This window comes from Lichenostomus cassidix, chromosome 2, assembly GCF_008360975.1.
Source record: "Lichenostomus cassidix isolate B80296 chromosome 2, HeHo_3.0, whole genome shotgun sequence".
Taxonomy (NCBI): Eukaryota; Metazoa; Chordata; class Aves; order Passeriformes; family Meliphagidae; genus Lichenostomus; species Lichenostomus cassidix.
The window spans coordinates 40,432,464-40,454,539 of NC_139482.1; the positions used below are offsets into that span (position 1 = coordinate 40,432,464).

At 38.4% G+C, this 22,076-nt stretch overlaps 1 protein-coding gene across 9 annotated transcripts in view; it reads left to right on the forward strand.

The window, feature by feature from the left end:
- RBMS3 (RNA binding motif single stranded interacting protein 3) overlaps nucleotides 1-22,076 on the forward strand; it is a 713,047-nt gene that overhangs the window by 610,292 nt on the left and 80,679 nt on the right. For all 9 annotated transcript variants that reach the window (XM_085051163.1, XM_085051162.1, XM_085051159.1 and 6 more), the window contains one exon: nucleotides 11,315-11,421. In XM_085051163.1, the coding sequence (XP_084907289.1) occupies nucleotides 11,315-11,421 (107 nt within the window). The remainder of the gene's footprint in view (nucleotides 1-11,314; nucleotides 11,422-22,076) is intronic.

Here is a 22,076-nt window from a genome sequence, read left to right on the forward strand (position 1 = left end):
TCTTATCTTCCTTTTCTAGAACAAAAGTGCCTATGCCACATCTGCTCCTTGCCTTCAGGCACTTGATGAGGGGAGCAGTAGCCATTCAGCAGTTAACTACCCAAAAAAGTCTGTCATTCAGACTCGGGGCTTGGAAGGAGGAGCAGCCAGTGCATCAGACTGGAGCTGCAAGGGGTAGTGGTGTGTCCCATGGGCGCTGTATAGTCTGCAGTCCTTGTTCTGGGCTGCTGCTCACCCCTTCTTCTGGGGAGAAAATGGAAAGGGGTATCAGCATCCTTACTTATGTATTGTTTCCAAAGTACTCTCTTCCTCCCTGCTGGCCCATTTATGGAAGAAGATGGTAAGAGCATACAGCGAGGGGTTGTGGTACACAAATTATACTGTCTGAGGTGTTTAGTGTCATTTGGTTATTCTCTACCACAGCAAAATGAGCTCCTGCCTTAAAGAATCAGTCAGTCACTGTTTTGTAAATGCATTCTGCTTTGGAACCTATACCCAGCCCTGGTTTTGCCACAGTCAGGGTCAAATCCACTTTTTAAAGTTATTCCTGAATAACTTTTTATATTGAAGTGAGGAAGCTGGCAATGCTATCGGTTAGCTGCTAGCAAACTCACTCATTTTAGGGCATCCTCATTATAACTCTTAGTGAATGCAGAAGAATAAAATGAAAGAAGGAAAATAATAATAATAAAAAAAAACCCTTAAGATTTTCCTGCTTTCTCAGGCTAATGGCAAAATTATATGGCTCAGCTAAGTTTTAGGTTATCAGTGGTTGGAGTTTTTGCTGCTGCACCCAGTAGTTGTTAGAATGTGTGTTAATTAGAACTGATTTAAATAAAAGGATTTTCATTAGGCAGTCTGAGAAAAAAGGTCGAATATTTCTGAATATTTTTTAACTTTTTAACAGATTGATAGCAGGTTAAAAATGACCTTTATTTTTACATTTACACAGGAGTATTTCATGCATCCACAGTAATCAGGGCTTTTAGGAATAGATTGTTTCAACTCTGGTATCAAGAAGGTCATGTTACTACTTTGACCACACACAGGGCATCTTTACCCAAACCAAGTATTTTTCCCATTGTATATATTGTCTACTGCTAATTTTTTCCAGGCTGTGAGTAGAGCTGCAAATAATGTACAAATATACGTAGCTGCTTTTTTTATTGCAGTGGCCATTCACAAAGACACAACAAATGTGTCTTTCTGTAACTGGGGAGGAAAAAAAGTACTGTTAAAACATGTACATGTGAATTAAATAAGCTAATGGTCATAAGTGAAGCATTTTTTTTGTCATGCAATGTAACACTGGATTGAATAAGCTGTTCTGGACATTAATAGTATACATGTGTTCAAGTGTAAGCAGGGAATGCCAAAACTCAACCTCGATTAGAAAAAAAATAACTGTGTATGTACAGCAATTATCATTATGTTGGTGGAAAGAAATAATTGTATTGACTTGAGACATTTGTCCTGGTTTCCTTGTTTATATTAAAAACATGTTTGAAGAGTTTTTTTTCCTCCAGTGTTAGTTCTAGCAGTGTCACACAGAGGAATATGTGATGGTAATGTTCTGGTTTATCTAAATAAATACAAAATAAAAGCTAATAAAGAATATAATAAAATTAAATTTAAAATAAATAGATTCCATACTAGATATTAGAGTAATGCTTAAACAGCTATATGAAATAACCTTTTATGAACAGAAACAGAACTAATTCTTTGTACTGCATAAATTCCAATAATTTTGTCTCTGGACTGTCAGTGCAAGTAAGTTTTTCTCAGTGGGAATAGCAAAGTCTCTGTGATCAATAATATTTGTTTATGAGAATAGTAAAAATAGATTTTATAGCAGAAGCATAGAGGTATTGTTTTGAGAAGCAACTTTGGATAAAAGCTTTGCATTTGTTCTTTTCTCCTGAGACTACTAAAGAGAACAGTAAAAAGTAAAATGGGTGACCACAGAAACAAGTAGGGTCACCCATTACCAGGGTTTCATTTTATTTCCATTAGAGAGGAACTAGAAAGCATCTCACACTATTTGTACCTGATTTTCCATTATAAATTACGGTACATGAGATCATTTAAAAATCGCTCAGCCTTTCAGATGAAGCCAACTCTGTTGCTGTTCCTTAATAATTGAACAGTTAGAAATACAAGATCTCCATTTTCATCCAACCAAAGTAACTTATGAGATGGGAGAGGAGAAAAGGTGTATGAAGTACAATCTTCCTAAAAGCTCACAGGGCAGCCACAGAGGGGAATTGAAAGAGTGGTTTTGGATTCACATTTGGAGGGTCAGTTTTCCTCAGTGAACTTCTACCTGCAGGTTGGAGTCCTGGGACCCCACACAGCTGGTGTATCAACCACAGCTCTTTCAGGAGCACCAGTATGGCGTATGTGCACTAAAGGCAAGGTGCTGCTGGTTTAAATATGTGGTACAACTCAGATGTCTCCTCTAATTCACTGCCTCAATGTATGAATTTTCAGCTTTAATTGTTCTCAGGGATGATTAGCAATACTATAAGACAGCAAAATGTCACTGTGTAACTTTTTTTTCCCTGAAAACTGGTCCTGATGACAGGCTGTCCATTGTCTTCACTCTCTTTGCGTGTTGGTAATGTGAAGGGATTGCAGCTTTAAGTTTAAAGACCAAATAAAACACCAAAAGCAAAGCTTGTAGGATATATTCCAGCATAACTGCTGTCATATTTGCTTCCAGTTCAAGTCATAGGCTAGGAGCCAGCCTATTGAAGGTATTGAAATTCTTTACATCAACTTCACTGGATCTTCGGATCTTGACTTGGATATTGTTTGCCTGACCTCTCTTAGTTCCTTGTCACACTCAGCAGAAGTGTGTGTCTGTGTGTCAAATCATGCATGGTCTAGAAATTTACAATGAAAAACACCCAAAAGTTTATAAATTCTTTTTTTAATATAGGGATATATTTTAAGTTTGCCATTTTTGTCATTTTATTGGGAGGAATCAACTCCTCTCCAGCCTGTACTCCAATGAGTGTCTGATGCAGTAAGTCAGTAACATTAAAATCGTACAAGCGACCCTTCTGTTCTTCTTTTTTTCCCTGTTAACCATATAAGTCAGAATTCCAGACAATAATTAGTATTTGCAAAATCTATACAAAACCATAAAAAATATAATTTTTGTCTGTCTTTTTGATTTGTTTTAAAAAACTGTTCACAGTTTTCAGCTCTTGTCAAGAGGAGCATTGTATTACCATAAATCTTTATTCTACTGATTATTTGCATAGTTTCCAGAAGAGCTACGTAGATTCCTCTTTCTTCAGTCTTTTGCTTAGTTATTCTGGCAAGATAGAAATACAGGGAAGTTGGGGCACAGAAGTTCCACACAAAAATTCTTCAAACAGGGAAAGGTGGGTGGGTTTCTTAAGCATTCACCTTTTAACAGTGATGACTGACCAAGTGAGAGGCTTTGCTTATTTAAAATAAACTAATCACCAGTTATTTTTGTTAAATAATACATTCAATAATTATTTATTATCTATCTCGCAGATAATATGTGAAGTGATTTCAATGACTTGTAAAAAATGCTCCTCTTCAAAACTTGATGCCATCTCATTTCATTTCTACATGGCTTTTCCAATGAGGCACAAAACCACGGGAGTCTATGAAAGTGTGTTTTGGATGAGATATTAACCCAGCTGAATTCCATGTTTTGCAATTGGAATTGACACATTAGAAGCATGTGCCCTAAATTTCAGTTTGTAACAGATCCTGTCCAAAATTCGTAGGAAAAAAACACTGAGTCTAAGCATAGATGTGTGAAATTATTTCTGCAAACTGATGCACATATTAGTTGGTTTGGTTGCTCAGTGATGCAGTGAGAGGATCTACTCTTGCTGGAAAGGCTCTTGGAGAAATTTTAAAATTGCGAAATAAATCACTCCTCCCACTTCCTTTTCACCCAGTGGTTAAAGGTTGTGAAGAGCTGTCACAGCACTGGGTACAAAGGATGAGCTACAGCTGGTATTTTTCAGTGTTACACTGGGGACCTCCAATAGGGCAGAACTTTGCTGTATCATGAAGTTTGAGGAAGCTGATTTCTCTGGCAAAACTCACAGACCTGAGTCTGCTCTTGCTGACACTTACCTCAGATTTCGATTTGGGTTCAGTAGAGTGGCTTTGGATTCATTTAGAATGTTTAATTTCTGTGAGCTCTGATTCAGGCATTTTTTTAAAAATAAAGGCAGAATCCAATGTTAAAGTGCAGCGTAGTTAATAATGTTAATTAATAAAATTCATAATGCTATTCTGGATTTGTTTGCCATGCATTCCTTCTCTCCAGTGGAGACCAGTACTAGAGATGTTTGAGAAATTGAGTTTGATAAAATAAAAATAGACCATCATGTTACAACATTTCAGCAAGACTTTAATACTGCATCTCAGTTTAGCTATTTTGATTGATTTAACTTTCCACACCATATTGAAGCATCTGTTTCTATAACCTTTACAACAGTTCCTCCTTATCAGCAGATTGGAATGGAGCACTTTAATAGGCCTGAATCAGGCTCTCCCAGTCCACTCTTCTTTTGAATATTTTAAAAGGAAAGTATTTTTTTTAAAAAAAACCCGACTGTAAAGTGAATATTACACTTTCTCGTAGAAAGGCAACTCTAGTTTCTGGTCTGCTCTAGCAAATATTTATGGACATTTCGGCAACAACATGATTAAGCAGAAGTTTTCCATGTGGTAGCTTGAGTGTTTAGATTGCTTGCAACAAGATCTGGACCACACTTCCAAGCTAGCATGCTGTTTCTCCAACATGGTATGGTTACCTGTTCCACCTGCTCCAAGTAATTTCTGTTTCACAGGATAGAAGTCCTAACTGTACTTGGCATATTATTTCTCTTCGGAGATTTATTTTGCTTTTCTAATATGTTCTTGCTTTTCAGAAATAATAGTTGTACAAAACGATGAAAGGATTGCTTCCCATTTTTTAAGACAAAGAGGTGAAAAAGAGATAATTACTTAAGCTGTGATGCAGTTTGTCAAAATTAAACCATTTTCTTTTTCTGCTTACCCAAATAGAAGTTTGCTCTATATTTTTTCACTTTGGTGTCCTTTTCTTTTAGCTGTTTTCCCAATTCCTATAATTATTTTGTTAAAGCAATATGTTTTAGAGACTAAAAGGCAATGGTATCTCATAGTTTTGCTTTCACAATCATCTGTACAAATCCAATTATATCATGTACTTCAGTTGAACTGTAAAATACTGGATAAATCTACAAAGATGGTGAATGGGCTTGAGGGGAAGCTGAATGAGGAATGGCTGAGGTCACTTGGTCTGTTCAGCCTAGAGGAGACTGAGGGGAAACCTCATTGCAGTCTGCAACTTCCTCATGAGGGGAAGTGGAGGGGTAGGCAGTGATCTTTTCTCTGTGCTGACCAGTGGCAGGACCCAAGGAAATGGCTTGATGTTGTGTCAGGAGAGGTTTAGGTTGGGTATTAGAAAAAGGCTGTTTACCCAGAGGGTGGTTGGGCAGTGGATCAGGCTCTCCAGGGAAGTGGTCACAGCAACAACCCTGACAGAGTTCAAGAAGCATTTGTACAACACTCTCAGGTTTATGGTAAGACTTGTGGAGCTATTCTGTGCAGAAACAGGAGCTGGACTTTGATGATCCTAGTCGGTCCCTTCCAAATCAGGATATTCTATGATTCTATGAAATGTGCTGTATATGGCTTGACCTTTGTTAAAAGCTAACTTTTGTATACATTAGGGTCTGTCCTGTGACATCACATCCTGTATCATGGACTTCTGGGACAAAATCTATTACTCTGTCCTTTAACAATTCCATGCAGGATGGGATAAAGTGCTTATTTGCCACATTATTTATGGCTTCCTTACTCAGCTAACGTTTTGTCCTTACATGTCCTTTTCTGTCACATACCATCTTTTGTAATTCTTCATCTTCATTTCCCAAGAGCAGAATAGCTATGGTTTTGTTTTATAATCTTCCTTGAAGTTCAAGTTTTGCTTATTTATCACTTTGGGATGAAAAAGTATTGTGGGGCACAACTTTCCTAGGAGCCAGTGGACTCAGCAGAGCAGAGAGTGACTCTGTTGATGGAGTCCTGGAACTTCAACATTTTCAAAGCTTACAACAGCAAAATTCATTTTGTAAATAAGCTCTGCAGGCTCTGTGAATACCATAGTCCTGCTGGGTACATTCATTTCAGTGCAGATATAGAATCAAAACTTAAACTTGCTCTGTCCTACATTGCTCTACAGCTTTTGTGTCTGTCATGTCTCCCTGTGAAATACCATCTCCTTACAAAATGGCTTTGATGTTACCATAAGGTGTAGTTTTTCTTAAAGACTACAAATGTTTGTTTTGTAGCAGACAAAGAGGTTGGTTCTTACATGGGTCTTTCAATCAAATGTTTTGTGTGATTTGCACATGAAAATGTTACCAAAATACTTAAGATTTGGAAGGTAGTTAGGAATAAAAATAGTTATCAGAGCTTGATCGGTATGAATGCTTGGTCTAATTGTGAACTCAGTTATTACTGTGCACAGTTTTTTATTGTGGAGGAGGATTTGCCAAGGCTGAAAAAGAAATTAATCCAACTTTCTCATTAAAACATACTTTGAAAAAGATAATTGATTGTGCACTGACCATTCATTGTCATACCAATGGCTTTCTAATTATTTTTTTCACATTAACAAAATAGAGGTGGCTAAAGACCCACATGAATGTTCTCAATGCACATGTTGCGAGGCTATCTACTGAAAATGTTATTTTTATTTTTGCAAAAGATGAGAAGAAGAGATTAAACCCTTCGTGACATGCTGAAAAGTACTCTGTCTTCAAAAATATTCACAGTAAAAGCAGCTAAAATGAATAAAAATGTTCACTTATTGCTTTTTGTATATGTAATTCCTGCCATTGCTGGACATATGATGCTGTATGACAGTGGGGAACAGCCTTTTCCCAGTAACTCCTAAGACAGTAAAAGTTTCAGAGCACCTGAAATAATGAAAAAGATTCACCAAATGCAAATGAAAGCTTTCATCTTCCTTTATGAAGATGAATATGCTCATGAATATATACATTTTTGCACATGTAGAAGCTCAAGTGTATCTGCCTTCTGATGAATGAAAGAATATGGAAATTATGTATTCAGAATTAGTTAGAAGCTTGCTTTATTTTGTTGAATTCTCCAATTTAATTGAAATTCCCTTCCTGAGGTGGAACATTTCTTAGAGGCTGCCAGATTTGAGGAGGGGGCACTGTTACCCCTTCTCCTTCCTTCTGAAGTTTTTGTGCTATTTAAGTAGCAGTGTTGCTTTTGGTGATCCTAACAGCCTTTTGGCAGTTCTGTGCTGTTTGTCTGCACAATCTGTCCATCTAAAGTAGCAGAGCATGAGAAGCTGATCTCCTGAGGGAACTCCAACAATATCGACAGGCTTGATTGACATAAAACCAGTCTCTCTCTTTCACCTCCACTGAACTCTCAGAGTAAATTCAGGGCCTGACTGAAGTGAGATAGGATTTTACCCATTGACTTCCATGGGAACAGAATTTGAGCACTAGCAGCTACTGCCCTCTCCTAAAGCAGCCCTGAATATCTTGGCAAATGCTGTTTAGAAGCACTATCAATTTGATCCCACTTCCTTCTCAGGACTCAAAGCCAAGTTCAGGGCTATTTATGTCTTATTAACTAGAGAAGGCTTTGGATGGGAACTGCAGCAAGCATTTAAATCTTTGCCTTGAAAAATGGGTTATGGCTTAATGAACCTTTTTCAGGTTAAAGCAGTTATTTATTCTTGATATTTCTGTTTGTTGCTGTCAGGTAGAAGTCAATGAAAGAGCAGTGCCTTCTAGCTTGAAGAGTTTATCAGGATGGAATAGCCTGAAATTTGTTTCAAGTGAATCAATTCTCACTTTTTTGACAGGAAAATAGCAACAGTAGATTTTCCAGATATGCTTCAAAATACCATATATGCTCAAAACTTAGTGGATGTCAAGAACCATACAAAAAGATCTGCTTATCACTTCAAAATGTGAACATCTACAGATATCCAAATTACATTTTCTATTAAGTCAGCAGTACAAAAGGTGAGAGAAGAGGCAGAGACACAGGCATTTATTTTCAGTCAGTGTGTTCATACAGAGGAAAAGGAGAAAAGTAAAAATGCAGTCCATAAATTGAAGACTGTCTGCATGGAATGGAAAAGAAACAGAAAAGTTTTTAAAAATTCCCTTTTTTCTTTCCTCCCCTTCTGAAGCATTTGGGGTGAAATATACCACTTCTACTGCAATCCATCAATATTATTCATCTAATGTTGATATTGTTTGACTAGTTCCTAAAAATTATCTTTTTTTTTATTTTGATAACCATAGTACCTAATTGTGATATTTTCTTGTTTGCAGTAAGTTTATTATTTTTAAAGCACTTTGGAAATTTAATGACACCATTAAAAAAGAATTCTACTTAGAAATAATTATGCTTGCATGGTGGAATGGGATATGCTCTTTCTAGTATCTTCTGTTGTTCTGTATTTGACTAGTAAGAATGATGGTACTAATGCCAAATATTTGGGTGCATCTGATCTTAGAAAGGTTAGAGAACCTTTTGTACAAGGCATTTCAAGTGGGCTGAAGTAAACCAAAATTTGAGTTCTCCTGTGTACTTAGACCAACATCATTGAACTCCCAAGATTGTTACATTTTATCCTATGTCCTGAAAGGAGATTATTCATTTGGGGGGTTTTAATATATATAATTTGAGGTTGCTTGCCATAATTGTTTCCAGGTGTAAACCATTAGGACCTACACCACTTCAGAGTTACTAAGATAATTTTCTGTCTTGTTTGATGCTACATGCCTGCATTTAGGGAAAAAACAAAACAAAACCCTGAAAACCCTCAACCAAATCCATCTTATATGGGCTCTGTCTTCCTGTCAGAACATTTTCTTTTGAACTTTTTACTTCTTTTAATGTTGCTCAGCACAGACTGATTTTTTCCATGGAATTCCCTTCAGTTTGTTGTAGAGGAATAAAACCTCCCATGCAGAAACTTGCCTGTGTAGAGCATTGTCCTTTTCCACCTTCTTTCCAGCCACCTGAAAAGTCTATACAATTTTTTTTTTGCATTTTTTTTTTTAGATGGAGTTAGTAAAGCTGTTTGGTAGCTCTGTTCACTCTCAATCAACTTTAGGAAGCCACTAACTAACAAGTATGAGGTTGTCAGATGGTAATGCTGGATAGGAGAATTCTGGAAATGGTAACAGCTTCCTATTTGTGGTTGGCTAATATAGAGAGAGGATGTGTAGATTTCCTATCTTGTTAAACCACATCACAGTACATGGGCTAATACCACATGTGTTCATTAGCAGATGATCATGGCATGTGTAAATATCCAGTGTGCAGATGGTTTTTCCATGGTCCTCCTAATGGTATCATATGTTGCTTGGTAGTTGTTCAGTTCTTAAAACAAAAAGCTTTTGAAGCTTCAGATGTGATGTTTAATAGGTCTTTCTCTAATGCTGGCTTAGCACCTGCTCCTCCCTCACAATTACATCAAAGTGAACTCTAAGTAACCACTCTGAAATCATGCAGCATCAGGCTATGGAGTAAAACTGGTGAAAGCGCAGGGCAATCAGCCCTGTAAAATCTCTCCATCTCCAGAAAGAATCTCCATAGCCACCTGGATGCTTTTAAACCTTCATTATTTTAAATTTAAAATGGTTGGCTGAGCATTGCTTCTACAAAACTCTGATACAATAATCGAAGTTGGAGGTGGGGAAGGACCTCTGGGGTCACACAGTCAAGCTTTCTGCCAATAATGGATTGTTCCCTGCATTTCAGTTTCTAGTGACCTTGGAAATTACTAGCCTGGTAAAATGGTAATGAAAAAACAAAGCTGTTAAAGCTTCAGAAGTAGCCAAAGTGATGCTGTCCCAATGAGAAATAGTGTTTTTGATGTGAGATTCTCTACATGAATTGTTTCTTGGTTGCAATTTTTTAAGTGATTGCGGTTTTAATCTACACTTTCTGACCCATTTTGAACTGGCTATAGCAAAAACGTTGCTGGAGGTTAGCTCTTTTAATATCATATGGATTAATCCCTTAACTAAATCATAATTTTTATTAATAATAAATGTCAACAACTTGATTAGTCCCCCTACCCAAACATTTTCTTTATGTCTCTGCAGTTGTATTCTTTCAACATTCCTAGCCTCCCAGAAACAGGAAATGGGAAGGAAAAAACCAGATTTCTTGTTTTTTCCGTCAAAAACTCTTGGTTAATTAATTACACACTTATCATGCCTGGGAACACAAAAAATCCTGAAAAGACTCATATGTGACACATAATATTTAGATTTCTTTCAACCAAGCTAACATTGGTTTATTTCTCTACTGATGTAGGCAATAAAGCTCAACCCTAGCATACATCTAAGTGGGTAGAATTTGGCCCCTCCTTTAAGGATGGAGCAGCAGAGACAAGCTCCCACCAGCAGGGCAGTTAAAGTTTTGGTTAAAAAAAAAGTTTCAGGAGGCTCTTAAAAGCTGGGATGATGGGAAGGAGATCCCAAGACAACAAGTTCCCTTCCTGTTGTGCCTGTTTGATGTGTGTTAATTTCTTCTCCAGGGGGCCCTATTGTGGGCTGCCTTTTGGGGTGTGCAGCACTGTAATTATCCTTTCTTCCTGAGTCTCCGGCCCCCCCAACTATTGTATTCCCACACACCAGATCTTACTTGGAGAGGAAAAGGGTTTTTCTCGGCTGCCAATTTGCGTAAAAGAAGAGTTAAGAGGAAAAGAAAGCTAATTGGACTGGACTTGGCAAAAGTCTCTATTTTATTCTGTTTAGCCAGATTTTTGAAGGACTGGATGCTGAGAAACACCAAAATAGTGAGAACATTTATTCCTTAAACAGGTTCTTGCAAAGTTTTCACAATAAAAACAGAAAGCTGCTTTAGTAAAGCAGTGTTTATCCTTGCACTAATGCTGGTCATGAATACGTGTCTAACTTAGCTGGAACTAATGCCTGACTATACTGTTCCACTACAGCAACTTAAAATTCTGCGTAGGCTGATTATTTTTTCAACAATATTTGCTAAATTCTTTTAAGGGCTGCCAGTATATATTTTTTGAAGCTTAGTTAATAAGAACAGCTGCCAGTGGAGTCAAGGCTAAAAGAGGCAAAAAATATCTGCAGAAGGCAAGATTTTACTTCAAAAGATCAGTATTACAAAGCACTACTGTTGCTGGTATAATCACTTTCTTTGGGGGGGATGCTAATATAGACTGGGTTTCTTGTCTTCACAGCCCCCACTGAGCCTTTGCTGTGCAAATTTGCTGATGGAGGGCAAAAGAAGCGCCAGAATCAAAGCAAATACACACAGAATGGAAGGCCATGGCCCAGAGAAGGAGAGGTAAGTGCCACGTAGCAATTATTTTCCTGGGATTTGGCAGAAGTCAGCGACAGACCTGGAGGTCTACCTTTCGGGCTGTGAAGAAATCAGATTGCACACAAAATGCAATAGTTTCAGACAGAAAAAGCTATGTAAGCAGCGGGGAGATGGAGGTTTATGATAATGTGCAGAGTGTAAAGTTACAGGAAAGGAGAATTTCCGAGCTTGGTGTGGAAATGTGCACAGCCTGGTCCCACTGTGAGTGCTCTGCAGGCAGACCTGAGCCAAGGATTCTCTTGCTGGTGAGCCATCAGCACCCGAGGTGTAGCTTTTACAAACCAAATCAATTTACACTGAAGCAACTCAGCAATGTTATTTTCTCCATCTAGTTCCTGGTGGTAAAAGATCCTTAGGGAATATGAGAGCTGTTCCAAAAGAGAGAGGTGTACTTATGCATCCAGATGTAGGGTCCATGCAAAAATTTTCCGAAGGCTTATCTGAGCTGAGCTTTTCATTCTGTTCAAGACAAAGCAACTTGCAGTGGCCTCAACTGCCTCACGTGCACAAAGTTTTAATGTAAAGTAACCTAATGGTTGCTCTCTGCTCTGCTGCAAGTAGTCTGTTACTGGAGTTTCTTTTCTGAATTGTTTTATATGAAGTGCCTCCAAATGTGGGTGAAATAAGACAGGCATTTTTTTGACTCCTCAAGAGTTTTTTTACTGTTTTGAATTTTATTATTAAAAAAAAGCTTTGAATAAATAAGGTAGATCTGATCATAGAGCCTTCTTATGCATGATGATGGCTAAGAAGACTGAAAGACTTGCAAGTATTTCTGTCCAAAACAGCTATTCTTTGTGTTTATGATTGAGACTTCAAGGAAAGAAGGTACATTGCTCAGTTGTGCTTCTCTGGAATACAAGTTGATGGGGGGTCTTTTCTTTGTTTTGGGGGGTGGTGAGTGTTGCTATTTTTGCTTCAATTTCACAAGGCAGATTTAAAGAAAAAGAAAAGAAAAGAAAACTATTTGGTACTTCTGAGTTGCATGTTTCTAGAGGATTTCTGCTTTTTTATAACTGCTTGATTTTTCTAGCTGATGCTTTTCAGACCATTAGTTTATGGAATCTATGCTCTAGCACTATTGGTGAGCTCCTAAACAAACAGAAAGACCTCTTGAAAGTGTAGAAATTTCTCCCACCATCCCATGGTTGTTCTACACAGTTCCAACAGCAATGGTCCATTTTTAGCACTGTGGGCTGAAAATCCCAGTGTGGCAGACATATTTGCTACAGGACATTGCAGAACTCTCTAAAGGCTCATTGCAGTCTCTTATGCTGTATATCTCAAAGAATTGAGTTGTTTTCTCAGAGCAATTATGGTTTGTCATGTTACATATTAGGGATCTGCTGAAGAGCAGCTGCCCAAGAAGTACCTCAAACAGTAGACTCGGGTCAGCATATACAGAGCTTGAAAAACAAAGATCTATGTATAGGAGACAATAGTAAACCCTCAATAAGGTCAACAATCCATGTTTTAAAGACCTGTAAATTCCTGTTTAAAAAGTAAATACCATCATAGTTATTATCTCCACTGTTTTATACTTCCTTCAGTTCAAATCAATAAAAAAAAGAGAAAATAAATTTAAAGGCAGCAAGCCACCATTATGCCTGTGGCCTTAGGGCATCAGCCTATTGCATCTTGTTTGGTTTATTTGCTGCTAGTGGAGTGGTGCCTATTAAGCCCAGTGATATCCTGGTGACCTAGAGGCAGGGCGTGGCTGCTGTGTTCATAGTATCAACACTTAAAACTGAGTTTCAGTGTTGGAAGATGTCATTCCTTGTTGCTGATCAAAGTCAGCTACAGAGCTGTTGTCGTGGCATAATGAACAAACATGAAAAGATGGTAAAGATACAAATTCAGAAATATTTCAGGCTAGACTTTCTCAGCTTTTCTCTGTTTACTAACATCTGGTTAATAGCTTGCTGCACACTGGATATTTACTACTCAGAGCATCAAAGACAAGAATGCACGTTCTCTTTTATTGAATTTCTTCCCCACTGTTAATTTTCTTATTTCCTATGTACAATATTTCTATATAATTACTCTTATATTTTACATGCAATAGGGTTTTTCTAACTCTTCGTCCTTTAACAACCTTGCTCTAAAAATTATCTACCATTTAGTTGTTCTTTATGTCACAGCACTTGGTAACCTTCCTACAGTTAATCCTGTCAGTTTTAATTTCTTTTTAAAAGAATGGGCAGTAAGTAGTGAAAAATAATTGATACACGACGAGTGTCATACTTCTTATGACAAATGGGATCTGGAAATATTCCTTACACCTCTATTTTTTCTTTGTTTCTTCTCCAAAGAAAAATATTGAAATAGCATCCAAGAGATTACTCCCTTAGTATTTCCACCTTGGCCAAATCCTGTGGTATCTAGACCAAGATGTATTTTGGCTATTGTTCAGATAAGCCTTTGCATTCTTGAATACTTTCGTGAAGAGCATTTCTGAAACGTCTGAGGTTTAACCAGCACTAGCACTGAGCGTGCATGAGGATTATTTCTTGGAAGGGCAGATCCCAGAGAAATGACGCCAAGAGTTCTGTCACTGGCCTCAAACTTGAGTGTGCAAAGTAGAGACAGACAGCTGTGCCCAATCCTCTGCTGTAGGGAGGCAATGGCAGGAGATTTAGTGGGGAGGAGCAGGTTTGCTGCAGTGTTACCTCTCTGGTCATGCTGTTCTCAGAGGTTTTGCTCTCTTTTATGAAGAGCTTGTATGGAATTTTAAAAGAAAGGCTTTCCTTTTTTAGTAAAGTTTTCAGGTTGTACTGCAGAATGTAATAGAAAATCTTATTCCTATCGTACATCTTTGTAGATTCATTCGTAACCATATAGAAATACTTTGATTGTTGAGTTGCCTTCCCTTCTAAAGTCAAGTCTTTAGGAATACACTGGATTTCTCTAGGGCTTTTTGGGAGGTCTGGGGGTTGGGTTTGGTGCTTAGTGGCTTGGCCAGCTGTAACCAGGGAAGAATGCCAGATCTTGAATAGTGCTTTCTAGTCCTTACCCCTACACTCTTGTTTGGAGTCTCAGGAAATGTTCAGCAGATTTACTGAGACATTTAACTGAGTGTTTGTGATGGTTGACCACCTCTGGACTAAGGAGCTGAGAGATTATATTAGTGATGGCTTTATATAAGTCTGTCAAATTAGGCATCTAATATACAAGTGTTGGAAATATTTGCAGAGAAATTCTGACCCAACAACTGACATCATTTCTACACAAAGTTCAGTAATTTCTTTCTCAGGCTAGTTTCTCCTGAGTCAGACTGGTTTAATTGAGCACTCTGTTTTGAAATTTAACCTGACAAGATTGTGTTGAGATGGTGATAGAGGATAATCATATTCAAATTCTGTCTGTAAAATATTTGATTCAATTTACCATTAAATTGAGGTTGACAAGTCTAGAGGCGGATGACATAACTCCCCAAAAATGTTTTAGTCTAAAATGCACCCAGGGAATCAAGTGTAGTCACAAAATGAGATCAGATTGGATTAAAAACTGCAACATAAATTTTGCAACATAATCTTCCATTGGAGATTTAATGAAACTTCATTTTGGTTATTCAGAAATAAAGTCTTTTGATATGTGTATTTAAGAGCAGGTTTATTTGAAAATTGCCTGGTAAACAGGGAGAAATCTGCCTAAAGTTTAATGTTGTTTATAGTTCTAGAAATTGTAGCTCTTCTATATCTGGTCAACCGAAAGTGATTAAGGTTTTTTTATAGTGACATTATTTTGAACTCATTTTTATTTCATTTGCAAGCTTTTGTAAAATTTGGGCTATTTAAATAGTTGCATTGTCTTGTAAGAGACTTACAGTATTGCTGCATGTATCACAACATGGAGATGCACCATGGAATGTGATCCCCCTTGTCATTGAATTTGGTCTGATGTCTATAATGTTATTTAATAATTGTTGATAATAATACTACTATTGATTGCTTTTTTACTTCTGTAATCTGAGTTACACCTTGGTTTCTAAAGAGCCAAGAGGTTACCCTCCTTTCCTTCCCTGTCTTCTCTTCCTCCTTAGCCCTTTCTCCTTCGCGTTCTTCCAAGCTCAATTCTTGGAATATCTGAAGAATTAAACATGTTTTTAATTCTTTCTTAAAAAAAACAAAATTACCTGGTAGTTTGGGAAAGTTGCTTTTGTTAACAGTTTCTCTTTTTATCCACTACTCATTACAACTTTGCCTAATGCAAACAGCAATTTAGAGAGAAAAACATACAACGGGTAATTTGAGACACTTCCCAAATTTTTTTGTAAAGTCAATACCAGTGAAGGGCTAAAGCAGTTGATCCTGGTGCCAATGGTCCCTTCTTTACTAGCAGATGCATTAAGAAATGATTAGTAGTTCTGTGCCAGGCCTATTTATAACTCAGACATAGACTGTTTCTATGCTTCTAAGGACTATTTATTTGTGTTCCACAATCCTGGGTGTCTAGGGTTGATGTATTTTATACCTAGACAAGTAACTTTTCTTTGCTGTGAGAGGCAATTCCCAGTTTTGTCCAGATAAGCAGTAGTACCCTCATATGTAAATCACTCACAAACACATTTATTATATATTTTTAGCATGCCTGTAAGTTAAACATTAGCACTTTGCATGCTTATTTTCAACCAAAGCTTAGTTTAGTAAAGAGAGGCATTGAACCTGAAGAGAAGCACAAGCAGAGGAAGAAAGCTAAGGGCAAAAGATAACTGACCAGTAAGTGAAAAGATCTAGAATAATGACACAAGGTGCTGTCGCTGTGGGCAACATTTTGAGAAGATGCCTCAGTGGCACAAATACCAAAGAAAAATTTGGATTTAGAGCTTATGAAGCGCATAAAAATGTTTTAAACCAATAACCTATATGAAATCACTGTCACTGCAATCTGTATTTTAAAAGGGCCATGGTTTGGTTAAAACAGAATTAGCAGTGTACCTGTTCTTAGAGGTTAGTTTTGTTTTCATTTTGGCTTTGAATTTCCTTCTCTGGTGAAAAATGTCATGCCATTTGCCCTGGAGATTTCCCTGTAGTTAGGTTCTCCTCCTAGTTCTGCTGCTACAACAGCGTTTTCTTAGGCAGAATAAACAAATGTTGGAGAAAGGGAAAGGACATACCTTTTTCTGCTCTATCCCCAACAGATAGCTGGAGTGCTGCAACTATCTGGAAGTCTTCCCAACTCACTGTAGTACACACATCTAGTGTGCAGATGTGAGTGTAAAACACAGCTGATATAACACTGGATTACACTGATGGCAAAATAGGTGTGCCAGATCTCCAAAAGCAGATGATTCATAGACCTGAAGATGACAAGGTTAAATGTATGGCCTGGCTGTGGAAACAGAATAATTATGCTATATTATATATTTTCTCTTTCATTTTTGTTTTATTCTTTTCAATTTTTGTAGACTTCAGCACTTATATTTTAATGAATCAGATAAATTGAAGTGGGAAAAAAGTGACTCAAACCCAAGAACAGAAGCTGTGTATGTCAGACCTCCGTTCCAGTTCTGTAGGACAAATGAGTTTCTTGTCATTCATTTGAGTATCTGAACTTGATATTGTGTTTATTAGTGCAGCCTCTGACATTCTGAGGTTCATGAATCACTTCCCAAGACATCAATATTATATATTTTTCTCTCCACAACTACTTTCTTTTTTCTCAGAACTTGCAGCTGCTTAAGAGCACACATCACTGGGAAATGCTCCATTTCTTTCATATGCATCTATAAATCTAAAAGCTGTCACATTTACATCTGAGATTTCTCCTTCTATTTAAAGGGAGGGTTATTCACAATTAAATTCAGAAGTCTGTCTAATAATTTTTCTGACAGAACTGTTTAAATAATCAAAGAAAGGAATTCTGCCAAGTTAACTTTACTGGTGGATGAGCTTATTTTATTAAATCAGTATTTTCCATGAATCTCATTTGGATTGATGATTTCTTTTCCCTACTCTCTTGTCTTTCCTCAAAGTGTTTCAATAAGGGTATCTGCTGTCAGGGCACAAGAGATCCTTGAGTTGTGATGCCTGGCAGGTATTAGCAATGGAAACAAAACAAGCAGGGGAATCTGAGTGTTGAAATTCCAATTGATAACACTGTAGTGGCCAAGAGCACACCTTGGGATGTCAATCCTCCAGTGGGAAAGGGTGAAGAGATGAGTCAGTGGAGATGAGAAAGAGAGACTTATCTTTTAGTCTAACTCCCACATCAGTTCACCACAGAAATCCCTAAAGTCCCTGTGTACAACCTTTCCTTTCCAAATCTCACCTTAAGGAGGAGAAATCCAGGTGGCCTTCTGCATGGGTGGTGAAAAACCACCACATCCATGGATTTCACTCCTTTTCCATTTGTAGGCATCTCCAATTTTTTCCAACGAGGCTATGGCCTCCTGCACATTACAAGATCCTGCAGTGGCAGCAGCCTTGCCTTGCTCTAGCACTAGGAAGAGGCTGGCCAGGGCAGGTTTGAGGAGATAATGTGGAAGTCTCATCTCTGAGGAACAGGCATAGCACATCTCTGTAGGAGTTCGATATTATGGTGAATTTTTGCACTCACTGTCGGAAAGATGTGTGCACTGAGGTAGATGGTTATTATGACAGTGAAGTTGTTCGTGAGAGCAGCTTCCCAGCAGCACACAAGATGCTGCACAGAAGATGCACAGAAGAAATGAATGTCATTTATAGGTATTTGTGTTTGGTGGGAGACAGATACTGCACTGATAAAAGTTGTTCTTGTGAGATATTGTGGGGGTTGCATAGAGAAATAATAAATGCAGCTTATATCACATGACACTGAAGATGTGCTCATTTATGTTCAAATCAGAACAAAGAGAGGGGGAAAAAAGATACAAACCCAGAAACGGAACACCCTGTCTTTTGCCCATGGAAAAATTTTCACAGTAAAGTGTTGAACAAAAGACCTTCAAACTTCCTGGGGAAGCCCTTGCTTTCCAGAGGCTTTATTGAATGAATGAGCTTAAAGACAGGTGCAGAGTCTCTTGTTCTTAGAATCTCCTTCACCTATGTCAGTAGTTAGAAAACTGCAGCAAACCTTCCACATGTCATTAAGTTCAGACACTGTGATAAAAATAAGAGATAAGTAAACTCATATGCTTTAAGTAACCCTTTTTAAAAATCAGTATCTTAAACGAGCTGGGTTTATTTCTGTGACACTTGACTTTCTGAGCAGACCAGCAGTCATTAAGAATTATCTTTATTTCTATTATGTGACTGATAGCAGCTATCCCTTTTTTTGATTACATTAAGAGATGCCATATTGAAATGTCAAAGTGCAGAATTTTCATGGAATCACAGAATATGCCGAGTTGGAAGAGACCCACAAGCACCATTAAGTCCAGCTCCTGGCCCTGCACAGGACAATCCCCAAGAGTCACACCATGAACCTGAGTGTTGTCCAAATATTTCTTGACCTCTGTCAGGCTGGATGCTGTGACCACTTCCCTGGGGAACCTGTTCCAGTGCCCAACCATCCTCTGGGTGAAGAATCTTTTTCTAATGTCTAACCTAAACCTCCCTAGACAAAGCTTCAGACCATTTCCTCGGGTTCTGTCACTGGTAACCACAGAGAAGAGATCAATGTCTACCCCTCCTTTTCCCCTCATGAGGAAGTTGTACACTGCAGTGAAGTCTCCCCTTAGTCTTGTCCAGGCTGAACAGACCAAGAAGTGACCACAGCCACTCCTCATATGGCTTCCCCACCAGGCCCTTCACCAACACTCTCTAGCAGTTTAACATCTTTCTTACATTGAGATGCCCAAAACTGCCCCCAGCACTCGAGGTGAGGCTGCCCCGGAGCAGAGCAGAGCAGGACAATCCCCTCCCTTTCTAGGCTGGTGATGCTGTGCCTGATGCACACCAGGACACTGGTAGTCCTCCTGGCTACCAGGGCACTGCTGACTCATATTCAACTTTCCGTCAACCAGGACACCCAGATCCCTTTCTGCAGGGCTGCTTTCCAGTCTCTCATTGCCTAGTCTTGATGTACATGCAGGGTTGTCCCATCCCACATGCAGAATCCGGCACTTCCTCTTGTTTACCTTGATATGGTTGGTGATTGCCCAGTTTTCTAATTTGTCCAGGTCTCTCTGCAGGGCCTCCCTGCCTTCAAGGGAGTCAACAGCTCCTCCCAGTTGTGCATCGTGTGTTTTCATTCAATAGCTGTCTATGTCCATTATCTGTCTGAGTGGCATAAAAATTATGTGGTTCAGTTGGTCCTTAATAGAAGATTTACCTGGCAAATGCTTTCCTAAGGTAGCATTCCATCATCAGTGCCACTCCCTCAGGTGCCATTTTATCAGGAAGTGTCACTATGAGAAGAAAGAATAAGACCCTCTCCTTCCACTGAAACACAAGCAAACCAGTGGATGAAAAACAGTCTCTCAGCACAGCAGAGCGCTGCTAAAGAGGCATCAGCCAACACTTGGTATAGTTCAGCCTGTATTAAGCACTGTGATAGCTATATTCAGTTCTGGTTTTGACAGAATAAGCTGGACCTCTCTCACATGGAAGTCTGAGGCCAACCCTAATATTCTGCCTTTGGTATTTTTGGAATTCCTGTTTGTGTGCTATGGAGGAAAGTTCAGACAATTTTCCAGTAAGTTATTATTGCTCATCAGTTTTTATTCCTGATAAATGAGGATGGTTCAGACCATAAATCTTTGACTGGTCCATGCTAAGTGTTGCCACTCCTGGGCTTCCAGCCAGCATAATTTTGTAGGGAGGAATTGCACAACTTTATGAGAAAGAAGTAAATAGTCCTGTGTTAGCAGCTATTTGAAATAGCAGCTGTTTAAGGCTATGCAGCAATGGGGGATATTAGCAATATTACTAGGCCAACTGTAGGTGGTTACCATATGCACATATTGCCACATGCTGTGTCCTATTTGTCGAATGTGAAACTTTTCATTTACTGGTAAATGTGATGGTGATATTTATAGTGGTCACTGCTGAAATACTTGAACAGATTCTGGTAATCTGTCTCTTTGCAGTATGGATATGGAACATGGATAAGGAGGAGATGAGTGTACAGCCTTTCATATTTTGTACTTTCAGGCACACAGCTGTGTCCCCTGTTATTAATACCAATGTAGAGAACTGAGTTTGTGCTGATTGTCTGCATGGACCCCCACACAGGTCTGGACATGATGGGCTTGGAGGGTGAGCTGAGGGTCCATGCCACAGCCATGTGGATTCTCAAATATTCACGAGAAAAGTAACTGAAAGTGGCACAAACTTGTGTTTGCAGATCTGATGTGGACAGCAAACATCATTAGGGCTGCAGTGAAAGAGCTGCTGCAGGTTGTCAGTTCTGTACCTTCATTCTTATTTGTGTCAAAGAAATGAAAATAATAGCAGTTACTCATTTTCCCTTTTCCTCCCAGATCTACCTCCCTTGTTGCCATTTTGTCCCCAGGTCACTAATGCCAGCTGTGGGATATTGCTCTGATCCAACAAGTCTAAGGATGACTAGACCTAGGAACTCCTTAATTTAGAAAGCTTGGATCTGTCCTTTCCCAAGAAACTGTGTGTTTTTTTCCTTAGTCTTGAGTAGATGTGTGATAAGATGTTAAAATGTAAGCACCTCAATTCATAGGAAATATCTTAAGTTATTTTAAAGAGTATTTTTAAAATAATAGCTGGAATCAGTTCTTCTGTCCCTCTAGGGCTTGTACATACAATTTAAGTTGTCTTCACCAGTGCAGGAATACAAAAAGAGAGCAATAACATATTTTATATGTTGTGAAAAGAGAAAGGAAAACAAGACAGTATGTTTCCACAAAAATGTATTGCAGCCAAAAATTTTATGAAGTAAAGTTTTCTTTTCTCTTTTGTTTTCAAATTTATACATTTCCATTAGTAATTAATGCAACCTTACTAAACAATATAATGTGCTGAGCATGTATAAGACATAAGAATATAGAACCAAGTTGAGTAAGGGATGATGATTTTTTCAGCTAATTAATTTTTTTACATCAAAATTAGTAGTGGTCTGGATTACTTTAAATTCAGTTCTCTGATATTTTAAACTTTCAGAAATAGCCATTTTATTTTTCTTTGTATGATATCAATACTTCTTTTAAAAATAGCCACATGTACTTGGACTTAGCCTCCTGAATTATTCTTTGCGTGGAAGAGACTACTTATATTATTAAAACAGCGGCATTTTCATAAAGCAAAACATTTGCCCTAGCATCTGCTTAAAAGAATAATGAGAAAAATATACAAATTTAGTAAGGACACGAACTCTTTTTTTTGGTGACATAAGGTAGTGTGAAGCCTGGCCTTTCAAATTAGGAATTATTTTTGGCCTCTGGAAACCTGGACCATCTCCTCTTAGACTAGTTTGCAGCTGCCAGGCTAACCTGGCTCTTCCAGGAGTGCTGTCCGCTCTCTGCCTGCTCGTCACCAGTGCCTTTACCCTGGGTGCTCACCTGCCTGCATGGGAAGCAGCCAAGCCCAAACGCTTTCCTGACCTGTCTGCACAGCCATCTGGAAGGGGGCACATGCCATTATTCAAAAATACTTTGCTAGATGGCTTTAGGGGCATGGAAAGCTCCCAGCAGGAGTGCAGACCGTGCCACGTGGCTGATAAAGCAT